The 23,800-nt window shown below is 41.0% G+C and overlaps 1 protein-coding gene across 1 annotated transcript in view; it reads right to left on the bottom strand.

Moving 5' to 3' along the window:
* The window catches only part of MFSD4A (major facilitator superfamily domain containing 4A), a 97,355-nt gene that overhangs the window by 10,375 nt on the left and 63,180 nt on the right, over nt 1-23,800 (bottom strand). Inside the window, exons 4-7 of the mRNA XM_001371914.3 lie at nt 21,467-21,635; nt 14,049-14,164; nt 13,058-13,231; nt 3,505-3,652 (exon numbers count right to left, since the gene is read on the bottom strand). Of these exons, the coding sequence (XP_001371951.1) occupies nt 3,505-3,652; nt 13,058-13,231; nt 14,049-14,164; nt 21,467-21,635 (607 nt within the window). The remainder of the gene's footprint in view (nt 1-3,504; nt 3,653-13,057; nt 13,232-14,048; nt 14,165-21,466; nt 21,636-23,800) is intronic.

Genomic DNA, 23,800 nt, shown 5'->3' with positions numbered 1-23,800 from the left:
TTGCCTTAATAAATGTTTGCTGAGTGAATACATTTCTCTCTAAGGAGGTTGTAAAGTTCTTGAATAACTTCATCTTATACATTGTATTACCCTTAAGATAGGCTCCCAGCAAAAGTCCCTGAATGAATGAATGAATGAATGAATGAATGAATGAATGAATGAAGCTTTTCCCACACTCTCTGCAATCTGAGTTATTTCATAGTGACCATTAATTCTGAGCATTAGCATTTGGGACTTTTTTCATTCAGCTAATCTAACCTCAGTATTTTACAGAAAAGGAAACTGACTTTATTGATTGTTGCATCTCCTTTGGTAGTCAGCACATAATAGGAACTTAAGGAAGATTGGATTCCATTTCCCTTGCCTGGATGGCCTCTTATCTAACTTACCCAAGGTTCAAGGCTTCTCCCAGGTTTTCCCATCTTCTCTAGTGACTGCTTCTCCCTTCTCAGAGTTTCTATTGACCTAATAATTTATCCCTTTCCTTTGAAATTGAGAATCTCCTGTTATTTCTATCATCTTAGAGTTTCAAGTACTCTAAGTACATATGGATGTAATGAGTAGTTTGCGGCTTGGAATGAAAAAGATTTGTGTTCAAATCCTGCTTCAGACATTTAGGGGTCCACTAGAAGGGTTCTGGGTTTGGCTCATCCCAGAGGAGCTGGACTCCAGGGCCAATTCTGCCACTTGCTCCCTTTGTCACTTACTGGTCTTTGGCCTCAAGTTCTTCATCTGTAAAATGAGGAGGCTGAATTAGATTGTAACACCCCAGGGTACTTCACAATCACAATACTCTATCAATTCTACATCAGCTTTCTCCTTGACTCTAGGGGCATTTCTCCCCCCCAACCCCCCATATACTCTCCCTTAAGGGATAAGCAAGAAAAATTAAAGAATAACATTATAAAAAATTTGAAATGGAATGAATCTCAGAGGCAATCTAGTCTATAAATGAGTAAACTAAGACCCCCAAAGGAGGACTGATTTATTTAGTCACACAGGAAATAAGTGGTAGTGTCAATATTTGAATTGAAGTCCTCTAGGGAAGCAGTTTGTTACAGTGAATATTAGCTCTGGAGTTAGACAGAGGATATGACTTCAAATCCTGCCCTGGCTACTTAACATGTGTGACCTTGGACAAGTCACTTAGCCTCAGGGTTTCCATTTCTACCTCTGTAAAAATGAGACAGTTCATCTAGATGACCTTTGAGGTCCCTTTTAGCTCCATATTTGGGATTCTTTGAACATAAGTTCAGGATTCTTCCAAGTATACCATATCACCTGGTCAAAATTCAGGGAATAGAGAGGCAGGCCTAAAGACAGAAAGTCCTGGGTTCAAATCTACCCTTAGACATTGTATGACCCTGGGCAAGTCATTGAACTCCAATTGCCTAATCCTTACTGCTCTTCTGCTTTGGAAGTGATTCTTACGGTCAATTCTAGGAATAAGGAAATATGTATTGCTTGAAAGCAAGTTGGAGGTATAACCTATAATAAATAGACTATTTACCACCTTGGGGAGGGAAGGTAGAGGGAGCAAGAGAGAGAATCTGAGTCTCAAAATGTCAGAAAACAATTGTAAAAAAATTGTTTCTACATGTTATTGAAAAAAAAGGTTCTAAGAAGGTGAGGGTTAAAAAAACAAACAAACTACAAACCCAAACACTCAAGGCTGCTTGTTTCCTAACTTAGCTGCTTGGAGAAGAAGGTAAGAGCTGAAATGACCTTTTGGGACCATCTTTGGATTTCAGTGATCTATGCTCTCTTTACTTATTACCATATATGATTGCTGTAAACTATCTCCAGGACCTCCAACCCTCTCTTAGGGTAGCCCATGTTCCCTCCCACCCTTCTTGCCAAAGAAAATTATTAACCTTTTTACTGGTTCTACAACTCTGCAGTGTGTCTCCAATTATTGCAGAGGGTATTATGAAATTTTCAAAGCAAAATTAATTTTAATCTACTTTCAAAAATAAATAGAAGACTTTGTTGTTGTTGTTGTTGGAAAGGGTACAGAAAAGAGGATCTTGGAATCATGACATCAAAGGAACAATGACAATGTATCATGCCCCCCAAACAGCAAGGACTTACAGTTCTATTCTGAGATTAAGGATCCCCCCCAGGAGGAATTGATGCCTATGTTGAAAGATGGGTAGGATTTTGATTTGGAAGAAGAGTAAGGACCTTCCAATGGTGGGCAATGGCATGAACAAAGGCCCAGGTGAGCAGAAGTGAGCTTGGTGAATACCAAGTGACTCTCACTTATTTGTTTATTCACTCAGCAAACATTTATTAAACCCTTACCATGTACAATGCACCCCTCCTGGATTGCTGCCATGTTATGTCAGAGGGATTTGGGTAGCTCAATAAAACTATGAGCTATGCCAAGCAAGGTTTCCCAAGAAGGACAGGTCATAGTGAAGAGCTCTGATAAGAAAAAGTGATCCATTGGAGAAGGAAATGGCAAACCACTCCAGTATCTTTGCCAAGAAAATCTCACAGGCCAATGTTGGCGTGCTATGGTCCAGGGTCTCATGAGCAGTTGAATGAATGACCAAACAAGAGCAATGTGCAGTGCTTAGTAAGGAGACCAAGCTGATTGGAGTGGAGGGTGGATGTTGGGGAACAGGGAGAAATAAAGCTGGGTTGGTGAGATGGGGCCAGCTTATGGGGGCCCTGACAGCCAAGTAGAGGAGTTCAAGTGTGATGTACTCAGTAACCAATGGGGAAACGTTGGGAAATATTGAGCTGAAGAATATAGCAGATATCTTAGAAAGATTCACCCAATCAGGGCATAATAGTTCCCATTTATGCAGCAATTTAGGGTTAGCAGAGAGCACTCTCTCAACAATTTTTGAGAGGCTAAAATTAAGGAAACCAAGACTCTGGGGACAATGATTTGCCCGTGGTTACAGGGACAACAATCATCAGAGCAAGGATGTGAACATAGGTTTTGACTCAAAGTCCAGTGTTTTTTTTGTTTGTTCGTTTTTCTATAAAATGATGCTTCTCTGGACTTACTTAAAGGGAGTGAAGGGCCAGCTAGGTGGCTCAGTGGATTAAGAGCCAGACCTGGAGTTGGGAGGTCCTGGGTCCTGGCCTCAGACACTACTTAACTGTGTGATCCTGGACAAGTCACTTAACTCCCATTGCCTAGCCTTTACTGCTCTTCTGCCTTGGAACCAATACACAGTATTGATCCTAAGATGGAAGGTAAGGGTTTAAAAAAAAAGAACCAACAAGGACCAAGATATTGGTGGTGAAAATGAAGAAAAAGAAGAAAATGAAGAAAAAAAAGAAAAAGAGGCATCAAAAGAAAGAATGCCAGAATATGTTGCCAGAGTGGATATGGAGGAGGAAGAAGGAAGAGGCCTTTGGGTTTTCTAGCTTAGGAGAGAAGAAGAATGGCAATACCAGAGACCAAAACTGTGAAATTCCAGCAAGGGTTTTGAGGATGTCTTTTCTCCTTTTTCTTCTTTTCTGTTGGCTAATGTCAAAACTCACCATTATACTGGAGGATATCTTCAGTGTAGGCCAGCATGCTGGGGAAGGTACTGCTTAGGAACAGCCCCAGAAAGGCTGTCCCCACAAACAAGAAGATGACGCTGTAGTAGAAAAAGAGGAGGAACAGGAAGGTAGCCACCAGTCCTACCTGTAGAAAATGGGAAGGAATGAGCAGGAAGAAAAGATGTTAAAAAATATTCACTATAGCAACTCTCAGCAATACGGTGATCCAGGACAGTTCTGAGGGATTTAGGATAAAGAATGCCATCCACCTCCAGAGAAAGAGCTGCTGGAGTCAGAATGCAGATCAAAGCGTGTGATTTTCCACTTTAGTTTATGTATGTTTCTGTTTGGGGCTTTTTATTTTATGAGTATTCTCTCATAACAATGGCCAATATAGGAATGTTTTGCCTGATAATACATGTATAACCCAGATTAAATTGATTACTATCTCCAGGAGTCTCCAAGGAGACAATTTAGATTGTCTAATTTTGGAAAATGAATGTTGAAAATTGTTATTACATGTAATTGGGAAAATGACATACTTTTAAAAAAATTAGGTAAACAGAGAAGAAGCAGGAGGTATCCGCCTCCAGCTGCCACCTCCTAGTTTGAGACTCTGGTTAGTTACATCTGTCAGCTTTCTTGGACCTTAGCAGGGAGTCTCCTGGAATACTAAGAGGCTCCCATCTCACAAACAATTTTTATGCTCCTTGGAATTGGGGAGGAGCTATGTGCAGTCACTCTGCCACCTTGTGGGCATGCTGGGAAACTGCAGCTCCTTCCTTATATGTCCAAGGTGAACTCATTCCTCATTAACTAAAGAAAACACAATTAACAGGTATATAAGCCTTAGCTATAAACAGTAAGTCATAGAATCACAGGACCTCAGAATTTAGAGAAGGAAGGGAAATTAGAGATCATCTAACCCAATCCCTTAATTTTATTAAAAAAAAACCCTTACCTTCTGTCTTAGAATCAATACTGTGTATTGGTTCCAAGGTAGAAGAGTGGTAAGGGCTAGGCAATGGGGGCTGACTTGTCCAGGGTCACCCAGGGTCTGACACCAGATTTGAACTCAGAACCTCCTGTCTCTGGACCTGACTCTCAATCCACTGAGCCACCCAGCTGCCCCCTCCCTTCATTTTATTAATAAGGAAACTAAAATCATGTCACACAGGTAATGACTAGTTTGTAGAGTGCTTTAATCTACCCAACAATCCTGAGTTAGGAGTTACTATTATCTCTATTTTATAGATGAGAAAATTGAGGCAGATGCAGTTAAGTGACTTGCCCAGGGTCATGTTGTTTAAGTACCCAAAGTGGGATTTAAAGTAGGGTCTCTCTGACTAGATCCAGTGATCTGTCCTTTTCACTATCTTGATATTGAGTGGCAGAGACAGAATTTGAGCCCAGCTCCTCTAACTCCAAATCCAGTGTTCCTTCCTTTATACCAGATGGTCTCTCCTTAATGTCATTAGCAACACTGCCTGTGATTCCATCCAAGACTCCTCAGCTTCTTGCTTTGGCAGGCCAGACAATCTTGCTGAAAGTCCAAACTTTCTGATGATAAGAAATGAACAGTTCTTCAACTTCTTCCATAGCTTTAAGATTGGAGAGTACTGATGGGAAGTCCTTTTTTAGAGGAAAAATTAAGAGATACTTACAGTAAAGCCTCTGAGCATAGTAGAGGAAAGAGTTATGGGCAGGAAAAAAGTTATTCATGTAGTGGAGAGGAGTAGTGTGACAGGAGCAAATAACTTGGAGACCTTCCAGGTAAGACTTCTAGTTGTTATCAGTACATTTCCTGTTGCTGTCTGGGAACTTGAGGTAGACTATAGAATCCAGGCTTAGAGCCGGAAGGGATTCTAGAGGCCAATGAATCCATCCCTCTCATTTTACAAAGGAGGAAAATGGGACAAACAGATGGTAAATGACTTTCCAAAGGCCACAGAGGTATTAAGTGTCTGAGGTGGGATCTGAACCCTAGTCTTCCTTATTCTATGTTCAATGTCTTCTCCAGTATACCACAATACCTACCAGGGGAACCCAGGGAGCCAAGTCATCACATAGAATTTATTTATCTAGCTTTATCTTTCCCCCCTCTTTTCTCCCTTCTTCCCTTTCTTCCTTTTTTTCCTTCTTCCTCTTTTTCTTTCTTTCTTTCTTTCTTTCTTTCTTTCTTTCTTTCTTTCTTTCTTTCTTTCTTTCTTTCTTTCTTTCTTTCTTTCTTTCTTTCTTTCTTTCTTTCTTTCTTTCTTTCTTCCTTCCTTCCTTCCTTCCTTCCTTCCTTCCTTCCTTCCTTCCTTCCTTCCTTCCTTCCTTCCTTCCTCTCTCTCTCTCTCTCTCTCTCTCTCTCTCTCTCTCTCTCTCTCTCTTTCTTTCTTTCTTTCTTTCTTTCTTTCTTTCTTTCTTTCTTTCTTTCTTTCTTTCTTTCTTTCTTTCTTTCTTTCTTTCTTTCTTTCTTTCTTTCTTTCTTTCTTTTCCTTCTCCCTCCCTCTCCTCTCCCTTCCTCTCTTCTCTTCTTTATTTTTCTCTTTCCCTCTCCTTCCTTCCTTCCTTCCTTCCTTCTTTCCTTCCTTCTTTCCTTCCTTCCTTCCTTCCTTCCTTCCTTCCTTCCTTCCTTCCTTCCTTCCTTCCTTCCTTCCTTCCTTCCTTCCTTCCTTCCTTCCTTCCTTCCTTCCTTCCTTCCTTCCTTCCTTCCTTCCTTCCTTTCTCCCTCCATCCCTCCCTCATAGGCCACTCAAAGTCTCAATCTCATTGTTGATCTGAATAGAACTCTAACTTGCTTGTTTTATCTGACCTGAGAGCAATTCACTCCTCCTTAGCTAGGTGAAGAGCCTTCTACTCCTTGAGTACTTACTATATTAATGCTGGACTTAGTAGAAACACCAGATTAGCTTTAGCCTCACTGTAACTCAGAATTGTCAAACTCAAGTAATCCACCAGCCTCACATGTTCCAATAGCAGAGACTGGTATGGACTATCACAGATGCCCACATTAGAGTTATCAATAAATAGCATCTTTTCTTATAGGCAGTTCTCAGATGAAGAAATCAAAACTATCAATAATCACATAAAAAGTGTTCTAAATCCATTCTGATTAGAGAAATGCAAATCAAAACAATACTGAGGTATCACCTTGCACTTAGCAGACTGGCCAATATGGTAGCAAAGGAAAGTGATAAAGTTGAGGAGATGTGGCAATATTTGGACACTAATACACCACTGATGGAGTTGTGAATTGGTTCAACCATTCTGGAGGCTAATTTGGAACTATGCCCAAAGGACTTTAAAAGACTGTCTGCCCTTTGACCTAGCCATACCACTGCTGGGTTTGTACCCAAAAGAGATTAGGAAAAATACTTGTACAAAAACATTTATAGCTGTGCTCTTTTTGGTGGCATAAAATTGGAAAATGAGAGGATGTTCATTGATTGGGGAATGGCTGAACAAATTGTGGTATCTGATGGTAATAGAATACTATTGTGCTAAATGGAATAAGGAACTGGAGGAATTCCATTGGAAAGACTTCCATGAACTGATGCAGAGTGAAAGGAACAGAACCAGGAGAACATTGTACACAGAGACTGATGCATTGTGGCACAATTGAATGTAAAAAACTTTTCTACTAGTAGCTGTGAAGATGGGATTAACTCTCCCCTTGCCTACTTTTAAATTTAATCAACAAAAGCAAATATACCCTATTTAACCCTAAAGTAGGGGAAGTCCAGAAACTACTTGCCTCCAGATGCCCCCATGGGCAGTCCTAAGCAAATTTAAAGACTACAATTGGTCCCCTAAAATGTAGGAAGAAACACGAAGTGTCACAAAGAAAGGTCTTTAAAAGAGGATGAAACTTCCTGTCATGAGGTCTTTGAGCTCTTTCAAGGCTCTGGAGGCTGGTAGAGGACCTTCTTCAGCATGGACTTGGGACTCTAGCATTTGATAAGACTTGGGTTTTTCCCCTTTGGACTACAACATGGGTGAGTAAAAAGCTGACTCCTTTCCTGGCTTCTGGAGAAATTAGTTTCTGGAGGAGGCCAGGTGGTTGTTCACCATCAGGTACTGTGGTTAAAGAGCACTCTGACTGAGAGTCCTCTGGTGGAGGGTTAATGAGTCCTGCCTGAGTTGAGCCAGGTGCTGGAGCAAACATTTATGTGATAAGCTAGACTGCTTACTCTACCCTCTTTCACATTTCTCTATTCTTTCCCTCTATTTTATAAATAAATCTGCTAAACAAAGTCATTTTGACTTGAGTTATATTGATGACCACATTCTTATATTTAGCCAAACAATATTAATTTTTATCCCCTACATAGCAATGTCACCCAGGACAATTCTGAGGGACTTATGAGAAACAACGTTATCCACATCTAGGGAAAGAACTGTGGGAGTAGAAACACAGAAGAAAAACATATGATTGATCACATGGTTTGATGGGAATATGATTGGGGTTTTGGCATTAAAGAACACTCTTGCAAATATAAATAATATGGAAATAGGTTTTGAACAATGATACACGTATAACCCAGTGGAATTGCTTGTCAGCTCTGGGAGGAGGGAGGGAAGAGGAGTGGGAAATATCATAAATCATGTAACCATGGAAAAATATTTTAAATAAATAATAACAAAAAAATAAAATAGCTTTCATTTTCTAGCTCCCTAAGAAAATAATTATTCTATCTCAATTTAGCAAAAGTCCTAAATGAACCGCTTCCAGATAAGTTCTAGGTAAGTATTTTTCACATTTCTGTAGAAAAAACAAGCAAACAACAACCCAAAAAACCACCAACTGATGAAAAGAGACCAGATTCCTAGTAAAATGAGAGAGAAGCATAGGCATAGTCTAATTGATAAGGGATCCTTATAGAAATATAAGGATTTATATATATAGAAATATAGAAAAAGGTTGCATTCCATAACTTTGGGGTGAGATACTTAGAAGGCACCTTCATCCAAACCCCTCATTTTTTTTTTTGCAGATTGGGAAAGAGAGTCCCAGAGAAGTTAAAGGACTTGCCCAAGGTCATACAGGTAAGAAATGGTCAGGTAGGATTTCAATTCCAGTTCTCTGACCCCCAAATTCTATATTCTTTCCACTATACCATATTTCCTCTCTCTCTCTGAAATACCTCCAACCTCTTCCACTCCCTTATTCCTACCAAGCCTACTTAACATCATCATCTTTATCCCTAGGCTTTCCCAGACCATCAGGCTCCCTTTGGGCTTCATTTGCTTCAGCCTCCAGCCTAGATCCCATGGCCAGGTATTTCCCTAGCTTTCTGGACTCCATAATCCCCTTGTTGTCTTTCTTCACTTTTTGCCATGTCTTACCCCCACTCCCCCAGTTACCTCATCTCTTTTCTGTCTATGTGGTATGGTAGTGACCTTCTATTGGTGCACAAGCTCTCCCAGATCCTAGGAACTAGAATCAGGACCAAGCTGATAATGTCTCACATATATCCGTCAATGATGGATTTTAAGGAAGCATTGTGCCCAAAAGTAGAGGCAGCTGTGTGGTGCAATGGATTTGAGCTGCGGCTGGAGTCAGAAAGATCCTTCTTCCAGAGTTCACAACCCAGAAGTACAGATTTTGGCTCAATAGAAGGAATCCTTTTCTAACAAATTTTACAACAATGGAATGTTGGTTGCCCCATGAAGCAGTAATGCCACTGTCACAAAAGAATCTACGCAGAAATTAGACAAACCACTTGTTGGGCATGGGATATAGAGAATCAATGCCTTGAGAAGGGTTGGACTGGTATAGTGGAAATAGGACTGGATTTAGAGATATGAGGCTTGGGTTCAAATCCTGACTATCGCATACAACTTCAATGAACTTAGGCAAGTTACTTAACCTCTTTAGACCTCAGTTTCCTTGTCTGTAGAATGAGAGGTCTCCAAGGTCCCTTCTAGTTCCAAGTCTATATTCCTATCATCCTATGATCCCTTCTCTCTTTTAGTACTGCAATCCTTTGACTTGATTGAGATGTGTTTCACACACATATACACCCAGAGCAGTTAGGATGTACAATGAATAGAGCACTGGGCCTGGAGTCAGGAAGACCTGAGTTCAAATCTGGCCTGGATAAATCACTTAACCTTATTTGCTTCCATTTCCTCATCTGTAAAATGAGCTGGAGAAGAAAATGGCAAAACCACTCTAGTATCTTTGCCAACAAAACCCCAAATGGGGGTCACAAAGAGTCAGACATGACTGAAACAACTGAACAATGACAAAATCCCACCCCCAACTCCAGCTTAAACTTACTATTACTGTAACCAATGTTGGGATGTTGACCCTTCCTCCTACCTTTCTAGTCTAAGTAATTGGGAAAACAAAGTGTATTCACCCCAAGAGGGTACTGAGGTTTACTCCATGATGATGGGCATGGCTGGAAATGAGTGGGAAATGAAAAGGGAAAAGGAGAGAGAAAATAATCAAAGACAGTTATTGAAGGAGAGAACATAAAATCTCAGAACCGAAAGGGACTCAGGAGGCCATCTCATCCAGTTCTGTAGAGGTAGCCCATTATGCTTTTTGATAGCTTTAATTATTAGGAAGTTTTCCCTTATCTCAAATCTAAACCTGCCTCTTTACAACTTCTACCCATTACTCCTAATTCTACCCTCTGGGGATAGATGGAACATTTTGAATCCCTCTTCCACATGACATCCTTTCAAATATTTGAACAGTTATTACATAATCAGGTGAATTCTCAAGATGAAATATTCCTGTTCTTTCCATTTGTCTTCATGAGGTGTGACCCTGAGCCCTTTTCTCTTCTGAATGGCCTCTTCTGGGCATTTGAGCTTATCTGGGTCTTCCCTAAAATGGGGGACTTGAGTCTTTCCTTTGGTGCTTCCCATTTGTCTTGCACTGGCTACTTACACTCCAACCTCTATATCTGAAGCAAAGCTCATGCTCCCATATCTGTGGCCCTTAGGCTCCTCTTGGGTGAGCATTCTCCTCTTTTTGGGTCTCCCACACACCAGGCACTTCACAACCATTTCCATACCACGCTTCCATGCACACATAATCTTCCAGTTTTCAACTCTAGCTCTAAGAACAAAGCAATCCTATTCACACTTCCATTCCTGGAAAGGGCATCTCAATCAACTGTCCTATGACTCTAGACGCTCACTATTCCCTGTGATTTTCCTATCAGAAACACTCCTCCTTGGTTGCCATTTCCTTTATGTGTTGAATGTTGGCTTATACTTGGGTCCCCCACACAGTACCTGGCATGTATGGCTGTTGTTCTTGTCATCATTTCACTTGTATCTGACTCTGTGACTCCATGGATTTGCTCATGGGTTTTTTTAGCAAAGATACTGGAGTGGTCTGCCATTTCCCTCTTGCGTGTGTCCATATTTTACAAATTTACAAAAATTTGCATTTTACAAAGGAACTAAGGCAAAGAGGGGTTAAATGACTCACCTAGGGTCACATAGCTAATAAGTGTCTGAGGCCAGATTTGAACTCGGTTCTTCCTGACTCCATGCCCATTGTACCACCTAGCTACCAATAATAAATGTATTCTTATTCTTATCCTTATCCAAGCTAGATGGGAGACAGAGCGGATGGAAAATAATTTCAGAAAGAATGCACTACCAGTGGGAGAGCCTGGGAAAGGCCTTCTGTGGGAGGTGGGCTTTGAAATGAGTCTTGGAGAAAGTCAGGAGGTGGAGGCGTGGTGGGAGAGCATTCCAGGTATAAGGGACAGCTATTAAAAAGGCATTGATTAGGGGAGCATGGAAAATTTTACCTGTCAGATTAATGGAGAAGGGAGGATTTGTGATCAGATGAGATACGGAGCATTCTGGGATATAAAATGGATAATTTTGAGTACATTCAATTAAAAAGGTTTTATACAAATGAAAGCAAGGGAGCCAAGGTTAGAAGGAAAGCAGGAAACTGGAATAAAAATTTTATAGCATATTTCTCTGGTAAAGGCCTCATTTCTCAGATATACAGAGAACCAAGTCAAATTCATAAGAATATGAGTCATTTCCCAATTGATAAAAGGTCAAAGGAAATAAACAAGCAGTTTTCAGAAGAAGAAATCAAAGCTATCAATAAATCATATGAAAAAATGCACTAAATCATTATTGATTGGGAAAATGCAAATTGAAACAATTCTGAGGTGTCACCTCACACCTCACAACCTCAGGTTGGCTAATATGACAGAAAAGGGACATGACAAATGTTGAAGAGAACGTGGTAAAATTGGGATACTATTGTCCTGATGGCTGAGTTGTGAACTAATTCAGTCTTTTGGGAGAGCAATTTGGAATTATGCCCAAAGGGCTATGAAACCATGCATCCCTTTGATCCAGAGATACCACTACTAGGTCTATAACCCAAAGAGATCAAGGAAAAAGGACCCATTTGTACAAAAAATATTTGTAGCAGCTCCTTTAGTGGTGGCAATGAAATGGAAGTTGAGGCGATGTCCATCAATTGGGGATATTGTGAAATTAGAAAGAACAAAACTTAACTATCCATTAAATATGTGGAGTGAATTTGATAAAGCACTTGAGGAAGTCAGCACAGTGGATAAAACGCCAGACCAGGAGTCAGGAAGTCTCATTTTTCTGAGTTCAAATCTGGCCTTAGACACTTCTAGCTGGGAGAGTCACTTTACCTCACTTGCCTCAGTTTCCTCATCTGTAAAATGAGCTGGTGAAGGAAATGGTAAATCATTCTAGTATCTTTCCCAAGAAAACCCCAACTTAGGTCATGAAGAATCAGATATGCCTGAAAGACATTTAACACAGCCTCTCATTTTTACTAAAGAAGAAACTGAGCTGTGGGGCCAGTGATTTGCCTGAAGTCAGAGTCAGTAGGTGGCAGGGCTGAGTTTCAAACCAAGATCTTTTTATGCCAAATCCAGTGTTCAGAAAATATTAGAGCTGGGAGGAAGTTTATTGCAATGTTGTAATTTTAGGACTAGGGAAAAGAGAAATGAAAGGCTTTGCCCTTGGTCTCACAGCTAAGTCACCTTTTTATTAACTCTTCTCTATTCTAGCACCTACCATCTGCCCACATGCCCATCCCAATGTTGTTGAAGAATTACACTTACCAGGGTCAGCAAGTGGATAGAGTGCCAGACCTGGGGTCAGGAGGACCTGGGTTCAAATTGGACCTTAGATGCTTCTTAGCTGTGTGATCTTGGCAAGCTACTTGACCCTGATTGCCTAGCCCTTGCCAATCTTCTGTCTTAGAACTGATACTAAGGGGTGCAATTAGGTGGTTCAGAAGATAGGTCAGACCTGAAGATAAAAGGTCCTGGGTTCAAATCTGGCCACAAACTCTTCTTAGTCGTAAAACCCTGGGCAAGTCACTTAACTTCATTGCCTAGCCTTTACCACTCTTGGAACCAGTACACACTATTGATTCTAAGATGAGAGGGTAAGGGTTAAAAAAAAAGAACTGATACTATGACAAAAGGTAAACATTTAAAAATAAACAAATAGGGGTAGGGGGTTAGAAGGGTGGAAGAAGGACAGACATGACCTGACCTGAATTGCAGTGTTGTGAACATACCAAGTTGATGACGACCATGGTGGCTGGCTTCAACCGAGAAGAGATGGGGATGGAGATGAGCCGGCCTAAGGTGACAAAGCCCCAGAAGATGCTAGGAAGGTAGCCAGCTAACTTATGTCCTATGAAGAGTGGAGCATCTACTGCGTAGGTGTATACAAAGGCAGAATATTCACCCTGTGAAGAAACCAGTGTAGACCAAGTGAGGCCACTCTCTTCTCTGACCAGTACCCCACACTGGTAGCCTCAAGTGTCTTCATCTGTAAAATGGGGACAATAGGAGCACCTACCTTATGGAATTTTAGTCAGTATTGAATGAGGTAATCTTTGTAAATCATTCTGTAAACTTTAAAGCACCATTTAAATATGAGCTATTGTTATTGGTGGCAACTGAGGATTTCATTGGCATAGGCGACTGCTGATGAAGAAAATCCCACTTCCAGTGAGCCTGGGTCACTGGGAAGATGATGGCATCCTCAATAGTAATAGGAAAATTTGGAAAAGGGCAGAGTTTGGGGGATGGTGGGAATAATAGCAATTTATAATCTTAGAGAATTGCCCAGAATGCCAAGGGTTGTTTTCTTGCCAATCACTTCAGGAGTATGTAGCAGAGTAGGACCTGGACCATACTGACCATCGTTATCATCATCATCACCATTACCACCACCACCACCACCACCATTCCCAATACCCAGGCTACTAGATTCTTCAAGGATCTCTCCTTGAGGAGCCCCATTATACTCTCCCTCTCTGCCTACATCACTGATGTCGAACTGGAAACTGGCTTCCTTTCTTCTACCCATAGCCACATTTCTATATGACTTATTACTTGGTGGAGAGCCCCCTGGGAGCAGAAAGAGAGAACACCTAGGGTAACTTTGTCCTTGAAGATCTCGATGTGGCTTGCTCCCCCTAATGCCTAATCCTGGATTGCTGGCTTTGGCTGTAAGGGTTGTGACTTAGCTCAGAACCTGCCCCTTCTGAGCCTGCTCACCACAATTCCATCAGTCATGAATAGCACCAGGGCTGCAGTGATGTGAATGGCAAAGAAGGAGCAAGAGGCTCCTTGAAAATTCTTCTTTTGACAACAGCTGAACAGGTCTCCATGCTCTGGCGGAATAAAATAGAGAAGTGTGTAAGAGACAAAGGAGGTTTACCAGTTCTTCCTAAAACCCATTCTGTAGAGGAATTGGGTGAACAAAGAGGAGATAAAGCTTGGGATCCGATCTGACCAACTCTACCCATTCCAGCTTTTATTTGCTTCACTGGAAGTTGGCACCTTTTTCTATCCCTTTTCTCCCTCACTACTGGGTGAACTGAAGCCCAGGGAGTTCCAACTACTTGCCAAAGATCATAATGCACCAGGGAGTTGGAGAGTGTTGCCATCATTATGAATACCTTCTTGAATACTTCATGCATCCCTAATTATATTCACTTGGGTAATTCCTCCACAAATATGGATCCCAACCTTTCCATGCCTTGGTAACCAATCTTTATGAGTGTCTTGGACTGAAAATATCCACTATCTGGGAACCAACCTGGTAATCAGCCTTCATGATCTTGGCTCCGTTGGACCTCAAACGACAGGCACATAGTGCCCAGAGCTGGCCTAGCTGAGTCCTATGCCTTAAAATCACTTCAGTTTGGTGGGTATGCTGAGGCTTGGACTGGACTGACATTACTCATGAAACCCTGGTAGCATACCTGGGGACTTTAGTGGAAGGTTATTATTAACAATGATAATAGAATTACAGACTCAGATGATCAGATTTTGAAAGGAAACACAGAAGTCATCTAGTCCAATGTGAATTTAGAAGACAAACTTCTAAAATGAGGACCTTTTTGGTTTTATAAACCATAACGTAATCTTTAAAAAAAGGTTTTATCTTTATTGATTTCCCTCCACCCCAATTATATGTAAGTGGTTGTTGTTTTTTTAAAATAAAACCCTTACCTTCCAACTTAGAATCAATATTGTGTATTAGTTCTAAGGCAGAAGAGTGATAAGGGCTAGGCAATGGGGGGTAAGTGACTTGCCCAGGGTCATACAGCTGGGAAGTGTCTGAGTCCAGATTTGAACCTAGGACTGCCCAGCTCTAGGCCTGGCTCTCAATCCATTGAGCCACCCAGCTGTCCCTATATGTAGTTTTTAACATTTGTTTTCTGACATTTTTCAATTCAAATTCTTCCTCCATTTTGCCTCTCTCCCCTCCCTGAGCCAGTATGTGATCTAACATAGATCATACATGCACTATCATATAATACATATTTCCATATTCATCGTGTTGTGAAAGAAGACATATATGACACATACTACAAAAAACTCATAAAGGAAATAAAGTGAAAAATGATCTGCTTTGATCTGCATTCAGACTCCATCAGTTCCTTCTGGGGTGGGAGAGAGTATTTTTCATCATGAGAACCTTGGAATTGTCTTAGATCCTACATTTCTGATAATAGCATAATAATATTTTTTATTTGTTATGGACCCTTTTGTCATTCTGATGGAAGCCTACTATATCCTTCTCAGAACAATGTATTTTTTTAAACCTCTACTAACTGTTTTAGTAACAACTCTAAGATGGGGAAAAGGGCTAGGCAAATGGGGTTAAGTGACTTGCCCAGAATCACACAACTAGGAAGAATCTAAGGCCATATTTGAACCCAGGTCGTCCCAACTCCAGGGCTGGTATTGTATCTACTGAGCCACCTAGCTGCCCCAGACAATGTATTTTTTGCTGTTGTTCAGTTGTTTCAGTCATGTCTTACTCTTTGTGATCCTATTTGGGGTTTTGTAAACCTTAAAATTTCTTAGGCTTATGAATGTTGGAAATTTCCCCATTGGGAAATTTCATACTTGAAAAAATTTCCTACTGATAGTAAGAACTCTATTGGAATGTGAAACTCCTTGGCATGGGAGGATCCTTCTCCTCCCTACTTAAGACTACTTTAGGACAGAAATCTTTTGCTAAACAATGGAAAGGGCTTTGACCTATGCTTAAGCATAGAACAGGAAGTTCTTTGAGTCATGATTGATTTTAGAATTGATACAATAGAGATACTTGGAATGACAGAACCAGGTCTTGGAACTTCCAATCTCCACCCTACTCAGAGTAACAGGATTTAGGAAGGGCTGCAGCAAAGATCAAGATTTAATTATTTGAGAATATGACCTTCAACAGACATGTGCAAAGGAAACAGACCTCTGGGCGGTCCTGGGTTAAGCTAGAGCCACCATTGGCACAGGGGAGACATCGATAGTGATTGGTAGATGTGAGAACTGAGGGGAGGGGAGTTAGATGGGTTCCTTAAAGATAGCAGGGGTCTGAGGACAAGAGGAGGAGGTTTTGCTCTGAGAGGTTTTGCTCTGAAGGAGTCTGAGAGGAGAGAGGTCCTGGAGGGAGAGCTCCTGGAGAGGTCTGAGAGGAGGGCTTGCTCTGAAGGAGGCTGGAGGTGGAGGCCACTGAGACTGTTTCTCCATTTTGGTCATGTGAGTGATAGGGACTGATCTTTTTTCTTTGCCTCAGCTATCTAAGGGCTTGGGCCTTTGGCCCAGCCTAAGCAGAGGGGGTATTTAAGCCCTATTCCCTTCTCTCCCCTTTCTCTCTCTCTCTCTCTCTCTCTCTCTCTCTCTCTCTCTCTCTCTCTCTCTAATACCTTTCTTCCTCCTGTTTGTAATTAAAAACTCCATAAAAGGTTGACTGCTGACTTGAGTTTTCATTTAGGAATTACATAGCTGAATTCCTTGGTGACCTTAAATTAATATATATCAGTCTTTTAAAGTGATTTCCATGTCACAGTTTCCTTGATAAAGATACTAGAGTGGTTTGCCATTTCCTTCTTCAGCTCTTTTTACAGGTGAGGAAACTGAGGCAAAGTTAAGTGATTTGCCCTGGGTCACATAGCTAGTCTGTGATTAGATTTGAACTCAGGTCTTCCTAACTCTAGATCAAGGGCTATATCTACTATACCATTTTGCTATATTTAAATGCATAAAATAAAATTCTTGGCATTGCAAAAAAACAATTTTATAAAAATACACTTATCAACATATATTATTTTTAAAAGTTTATGGGCTTCAGATTAAGAATCTTCCATCCATTCATCCATCCATCCATCCATCCATCCATCCATCCATCCATCCATCCATCCATCTGTCTCTATCTATGTCTAACCACCCATCCATCTATCTATCCATCTATTTCTCTATCTCTCTATCTCTCTCTTTGTCTATCTACCTATCAATTAAGCATTTATTAAAAACTTATTTTGTGCTGGGATGCAAAGAAAAGCAAAACCATGGTCCCCTGACCTTAGGGAGCTTACATTCTAATGTGGGAAGACAACCTATAAAGGGAAGCTAAAAGAGGGGAGGGCTTGCAGGCACTGCTTCATGCTTTGGCGCTGTCTGAAGGTAAGGAGGAAGCCTTGACCTGCACGAGATGAAGTAAACCTCCCTCATCAGAACACAGCATAGTTCTGGGCCAAAGTACAAGTTTCTGGTGAGGAGGAAGTAGAGAAGAAGTCTGGAGTGGAGGTGGCATGGCTTAGAGCTGGCATCTACTTGAAGACCTGGATGGAAGGAGGCTCCACTTTGGAATCACTCTAATTATTGGAAAGCTTTGCTATTTAGGCCTTGTATCATATAGTCTTTGTATGGTCCTCATGTTGTATGGGTACCAACAGAGCAATCAGGCTGTTCATTCATGGGTATCCCTCACTTTCTCCATTTCATTGGTCCAACTTTTTCTCCGGCTGATATTTCTCTAATGATAGAAGTTCCCTGGCTTGTGTCTTGGGTATTGTTCATTGCTTGTCTCACCATGTCTCTCTTTACCCTTTCAGTGATTCTCAGCTTTAGTTCTTTGGAGACTGTTTAATTCCAAAATTTATAGTTACATATCACCAGAACAAAAACATTGATGTTAAACAGAACGGCTTTCATTTCAGGGTTCTTGTAGTTTCCTGTAGGCAGTCCAACCTCCTCTCTTCTTCAGTGTCAGTTCTGGGCCCACACCACTGTCCATTGTCAGTGTCTGTCCAAGGTAAACATACTCATGAATAAGCTCTAACTTTTCCATCCAATTTTCTATCATTTCCTGGGCAAAAGGCATCTTCGTCTACTTCCCCTTGGGTGGATAATTAGGCTGAATTCTCTAGTGATTAATGGATCTTACTTAAGAGGTTTTGTAGTACTTACTACAATCTACACTCTGTGATTCATAAAGAGGAAAATCGGAAGGCCCTTACTACCTATAAAGAATTCCTCCTCACTCTGGTGTCTACACTGAGCCTCCTCCACGTCAGTGGTGAACACCTTTGGAGAGTGCTATCTACTTCTTTTATGTTTCACTTGACATTGATGCATAATCAGAAAGTCATCAGTCACCTCTGTTGTTACATCTTCCCATGAACCCTGTAAACTTTTGAACATATTACCTGGAAAACATCACAAGAAGCCTAGAGGGATTTTGTATCCTCCAATCCGTTGTGCAATAGTAAGGCTGTGAGCTACTGTAAAATATTGTTTGTGAAGGCCTGCCCATTCCTTTTTCTACCTTCATCAAGGATTTCCTCAGATGATTTTCATAAAAAATTTTGTAGAGATTACAAAGTAGATATGAGTTGGTATATGCTGATATTCTCTTGATTCCTTTTTTTGAGCAATAATAAGGACCGATATTTTTTTCTATGCTTGATCCTTATTAAACTGATCCTTCCATGCCTACAAAACCAGATGTTCTCTGGGTACATTTGATCTAGTTCTACTGCTTTTTTCTTCCTTGTTTCTTTTGTGCCATTTTGACTTGCTCATGAAGCACATCTGGTGATGCTTAAATTTAGTAGTTTTATTATCTTTGATGATAATGTAAAGGGTTTATTTACAGCAAAGAATCTTTGCAGATCTTCTCCATTCTTTGTGCATTTGATGAACTATTTGAGGAACTTTACCCAGTTTTGATGACCTGTGCATGTTTATGATGAGAACTTTCTTCTTTTTGTTCAGCAGGGAGTGGGGTTGGAGGTAGTGAGAGTAACAGATTATAGTTGCATGTAAAAATAAAGAAATTAAAATTTAAAATATTGATCATGAAACATTAAAATATACACATAAGAAAGTTCAGAAGGAGGCTCGACAAGCAGGAAAGCTTTTATTATTATAAGTATTTATTAATAATATTAATATTTAATATTATTTCTTATTGTAATAATTGATATAAAATAATTATTAAACTTAATTTATATGTAAAAACCAAAGCTATGTACAATAGAAGTTTACACTGTTATATACAACCTTCCTTCTTTTCTTCTTTATATATTGAAATGTTTGTGTTTCTTAAATTCAGAGAGGGTATTCTGGAGCCATCTTGAATAGGATCTCTGGGGCTGATTGTTAAATTTTCATTGGGAGTATTTGTGCCACCAAAGGCTAGGACTGACTTGGTTGATTGTCTCTCCTTAAGACAGTAATGAAAAAAGATGTTAATAATGCAGATAAAACTTTAAAGTGTTCTGTGCATATGTGCATACATATATTTTTATATTTTTTTTTAACTTGTAGAGCAAATTATTAAACAGTTTCTAGCACACCACTGGTTAAGTTCTTAACAAAAAAGGAAAGTATAAGACAGAATAAAGTATGTGATCAATGCTGGAGACTTCTGTACGTTCTTTAAGCCTTTTTCCTTATTTATTTCCCAATAGGTTTTTCATCACCTCGCTTTGTACCAACATAGTTGAATATCAAAGTGTTTCCATTTGGAGGGTCATTTTATCCTTTGTGGAGCTTTTCTACCTTTTCATGTTCTGTGCTGGATGTTGACACAAAAATTGTGATTACTTTTAGGGTGGCACTTTTGCAAATATGTATCATGAGCACCGTGACATTATTTAATCATGTCTTATGAAATAATGTTTCCAATTACCTTTGGTTACATGAGAAAAACAATTTTGTCAACTCCTTTGTTGTTATTATTGTTTGTCCTTCATTTTCAAAGAAAGGTGACATCACAGGGTGGTCTTATTCGTGATTGGATTTAAGTGAGGCAGTCACACAAAGCCATCAGCCTCCTCTCTCTTTCAGTCATCCAAGTCCAATGGCAAGACAGGAGTCAGAACTCCTGGGGATGGCTTGGGATGCAGTGGATGACCTTGGTGTCTTCCATGTCTGCTCAAGCTCTAGGTGATCCAGAGAGTCTGCTTTGGCTACCTTCAAGGCTGTTAGAATGAAACGTTCTCCTCTGCCCATTCTGTCAGGGAAGTCTTCACATGCTTAGGGTAGACATTCCCACCTAATGCCCTCATGGGTCTGTCAATTGTCCTCAACCTGCTTTAGCCCATCTGCCAAGGTGGTTTTACCTGGGTGTGGCCTCTGCATGCTACATCATCTCCTTTATTTGCCTCTCCAACGCCAACTTGTAAACCATCCCTCTGTTTGGCTGCAACTTCCTTTCGTCCTTTGGTTTTATTTTAAGTAAACATGTTGAGATCAGTATGACTCATCTCTGCGAGGACTATGTCCTGCTTATTGGTCTTTGAAGAAGGATCACTGGACTGTAACCTGGGTTTTGAGCTCAGCCCAAGGTGTTTTCATGCTGGGGCATTTGTAGCAGGATATTTGATTCCTATTTGGTAGAGGCAATGCTGGTGTGATACTTAGGCGCAAGAGGTGCTGTCCCATGTAGGAGGTGGTTCCTCCTTCCCTAGTAATGTAAATGTAGACATTTTAGGCAATTTTAATCTTTACAGTACCCTTCCCTTGCTGCCCTTTCTTCTCCTTTCATGGCCATTCGTGTGCCTTCAATGGCCTTCTCTCTTTATTCTTTTTCTTTTTCTTTTTTTTCAAACCCTTACCTTCCATCTTGGAGTCAATACTGTGTATTGGCTCCAAGGCAGAAGAGTGATAAGGGCTAGGCAATGGGGGTCAAGTGACTTGCCCAGGGTCACACAGCTGGGAAGTGTCTGAGGCCAGATTTGAACCCAGGACCTCCTGTCTCTATCTTTATTCTTTTTAAACCTTACCTTCTATCTTAGAATCAATCCTAAATGCCAGTTCCAAAGCAGAAATGTGGGTAATGGCTAGGCAATGGGGGGTAAAGTGACTTGCCTAGAATTACACAGAAGTATCTGAGGCTAAATCTGAACCCAGGACCCCTCTGTTTCTAGGCCTAGTTCTCAAACCACCTAGCTGCTCCATATAAAAGGGTCCTTTGTTACCAGCACTGACTGGCCCATCAACTTCTTCTTTAAGATTCTCTTGAGTTTCTTTAGTAGACACCAACCCATTTTTTCATTTAACCTGCACTGTGATCATGTGAACAGCTTATTATATTGACGTACTGAAAAGGAAAAGGGGGAATGAATGAGATCCCACAAATAGGAAGGAGGATTGTCTCCCACTCTCTGCCTTACCTGTCTCTGACAGTGCTTTGGTTGGCGGAGAAGAGGAATCTTCCTTCTCAGGCAGCTCCATTTGAAGGGCAAGCTCATCAGTCTTCACTAGCAGAGGTTTTTTCCTTGGACAAAAGGGCAGAAGCCGTTCCTTGGATAGCAGGAACAGAACTGAAATGGGCACTGGCAGCTGGATTTAGGGGTGGGAGAGGAAACAATGATAGTCAGGAGAGCGTGGGGAGATTCCCTAGCTCCCATCAGGCTTCTCCTTTCCCCAATATATTCATTGACCAGAATTTTCAGGGACTCAGCCCTCTTAAGAATCTAACTACCATGAGGGAACAGCTAGGTGGCTCAGTGGATTGAGAACCAAACCTAGAAATAGGAGGTTCCAGGCTCAAATCTTTAGATTTAGACATGTCCTAGCTAGGTGACTCTGGGCAAGTCACTTAACCTCCATTGCCTGCTCTGCCTTGGAGCCAATACACAGTATTGGTTTTAAGATAGAAGGTAAGAATTAAAAAAAAAAAAGAACCAAACCACCAGACTCTTTACTTTCACAAGGGCCCATGTCTAGAATATATTCTCTGCTCATTTCCACCACTTAGTATTTACCTAGTTTCTTTCAAAATTTAATTCAAGATCGATCTTCAAATGAAGCCTTTTCTTTTTTTTTAAAACCCTTACCTTCTGCCTTGGAATCAATATTGTATATTGGTTCCAAGGCAGAAGAATGGTAAGGGCTAGGCAATGGGGGTCAAATGACTTGCCCAGGGTCACACAGCTGGGAAATCTTAGTCTGGATTTGAACCCAGGACCCCCCATCTCTAGGCCTGGCTCTCAATTCACTGAGCTACCTAACTGCCCCCCTGAAGCCTTTTCTGATCCCCCAAATGGAAGAGTTTTCCATTACCTTATATTTATTTGGTAATTATCCATATGTTTTCTTAATCTTTCCTTCCTTCCTCCCTCTCCCTTCTTCCCTTCCTCCCTCTCTCTGTCTCTGTCTCTGTCTCTGTCTCTGTCTCTGTCTCTGTCTCTGTCTCTGTCTCTGTCTCTCTCAAAAGCCTTACTTTCCATTTTAGAATCAATGGTTTGTATTGGTTCCAAGGTGAAAGAATGGTAAGGGCTAGGCAATGAGGATTAAGTGACTTGCTCAGGGTCACACAGTTAGGAAGTGTCTGAGGCCAAATTTGAACCCAGGACCTCCCATCTCTAGACCTGGCACTCCACTGTGCTGTCTAGCTGCCCCATTATCTATATGTTTTATGTGGTGGCTAGGAAGACCTGGTTCAGACCCCTTCGGTATCACCCCCTGGACAAGTCATTCAACCTCCTAATACTCTAGGCGATTCTCTAAGATTATAATTTGCAGAGTAGGTGCCAAACTCCATTGGCAGAGGGAGTTTCCTATATCAATTATTTTAGAGAGCCTGTTCCTATCCCTATTCTGTCCCTGTCATGTGTGTGTGTGTGTGTGTGTGTGTGTGTGTGTGTGTGTGTGTGTGTGTGTGTGTGTGTGTGTCCCCTAACCCTCCTAAAAGGCAAACTCCTCCCTGGCTCCACTGCTTGCTCTGGACGTTATCAGCTGGTCCCTTCGAAGATGCCCCTCCCCTTTGGCCTCCTCCTCCCGTTGGTGAGTTCCTTCCAGAATGTCCGTTTTGAGGAAGTGTCCAGCCAGCCATCCTTCATAACTCAGTTTCATTCCTGCCTCTTTGGAGGTCACTTCTCAGCATTCCCCTTTTCAGCGCCCTTTTCTGGGTTATCTTCCTGCATTAGAACGTAAGCTCCTTAAGGGCATGGATAGCCATGCTTGCTTGGATTTGTATTGTCTGTACTTAGTATAGTTTGGCATATGTAGTCAGTGCTTATTAAATGCTTTTTGGGCTTATTAATGCCACCCAAGTGGCACAGTAGAGCATTAGGCCTGGAGTTTTGGAAGACCTAGTTTCAAATCTTGCCTCAGATACTGCCTAGCTGTGTGACCCTAAACAAGTCACTTACCCCTATTTGCTTAGCCTTTGACCTTCTGAGACAGAAGGTAAGTGTTAAAAAAAATGACCACTTAATATACTCAGGTATATTTATTTAGAAGCTAAAGAGTTATACCTATCTCTACCCCTACACTCATCCTCCTGGATCTCAAGGCACTGGATAAATTTAAGGAGATAAGCCATTTAAGATATAAATCCACTTAAAAAAAATCCTTACCTTCTGTTTTAGAATTGATACTAAGTATTGGTTCCAAGGCAGACATGTGGGTACGGGCTAGGTAATTGGAAGTTAAGTGACTTGCCCAGGGTCACATAGTTAGGAAGTATCTGAGGCCAAATTTGAACCCATGACCTCTGGACT

The sequence above is a fragment of the Monodelphis domestica genome, chromosome 2 (assembly GCF_027887165.1).
Source record: "Monodelphis domestica isolate mMonDom1 chromosome 2, mMonDom1.pri, whole genome shotgun sequence".
Classification (NCBI taxonomy): domain Eukaryota; kingdom Metazoa; phylum Chordata; class Mammalia; order Didelphimorphia; family Didelphidae; genus Monodelphis; species Monodelphis domestica.
The sequence above is the reverse complement of the archived record's forward strand: the minus strand, read 5'-3'. Positions and strand labels throughout refer to the sequence as shown.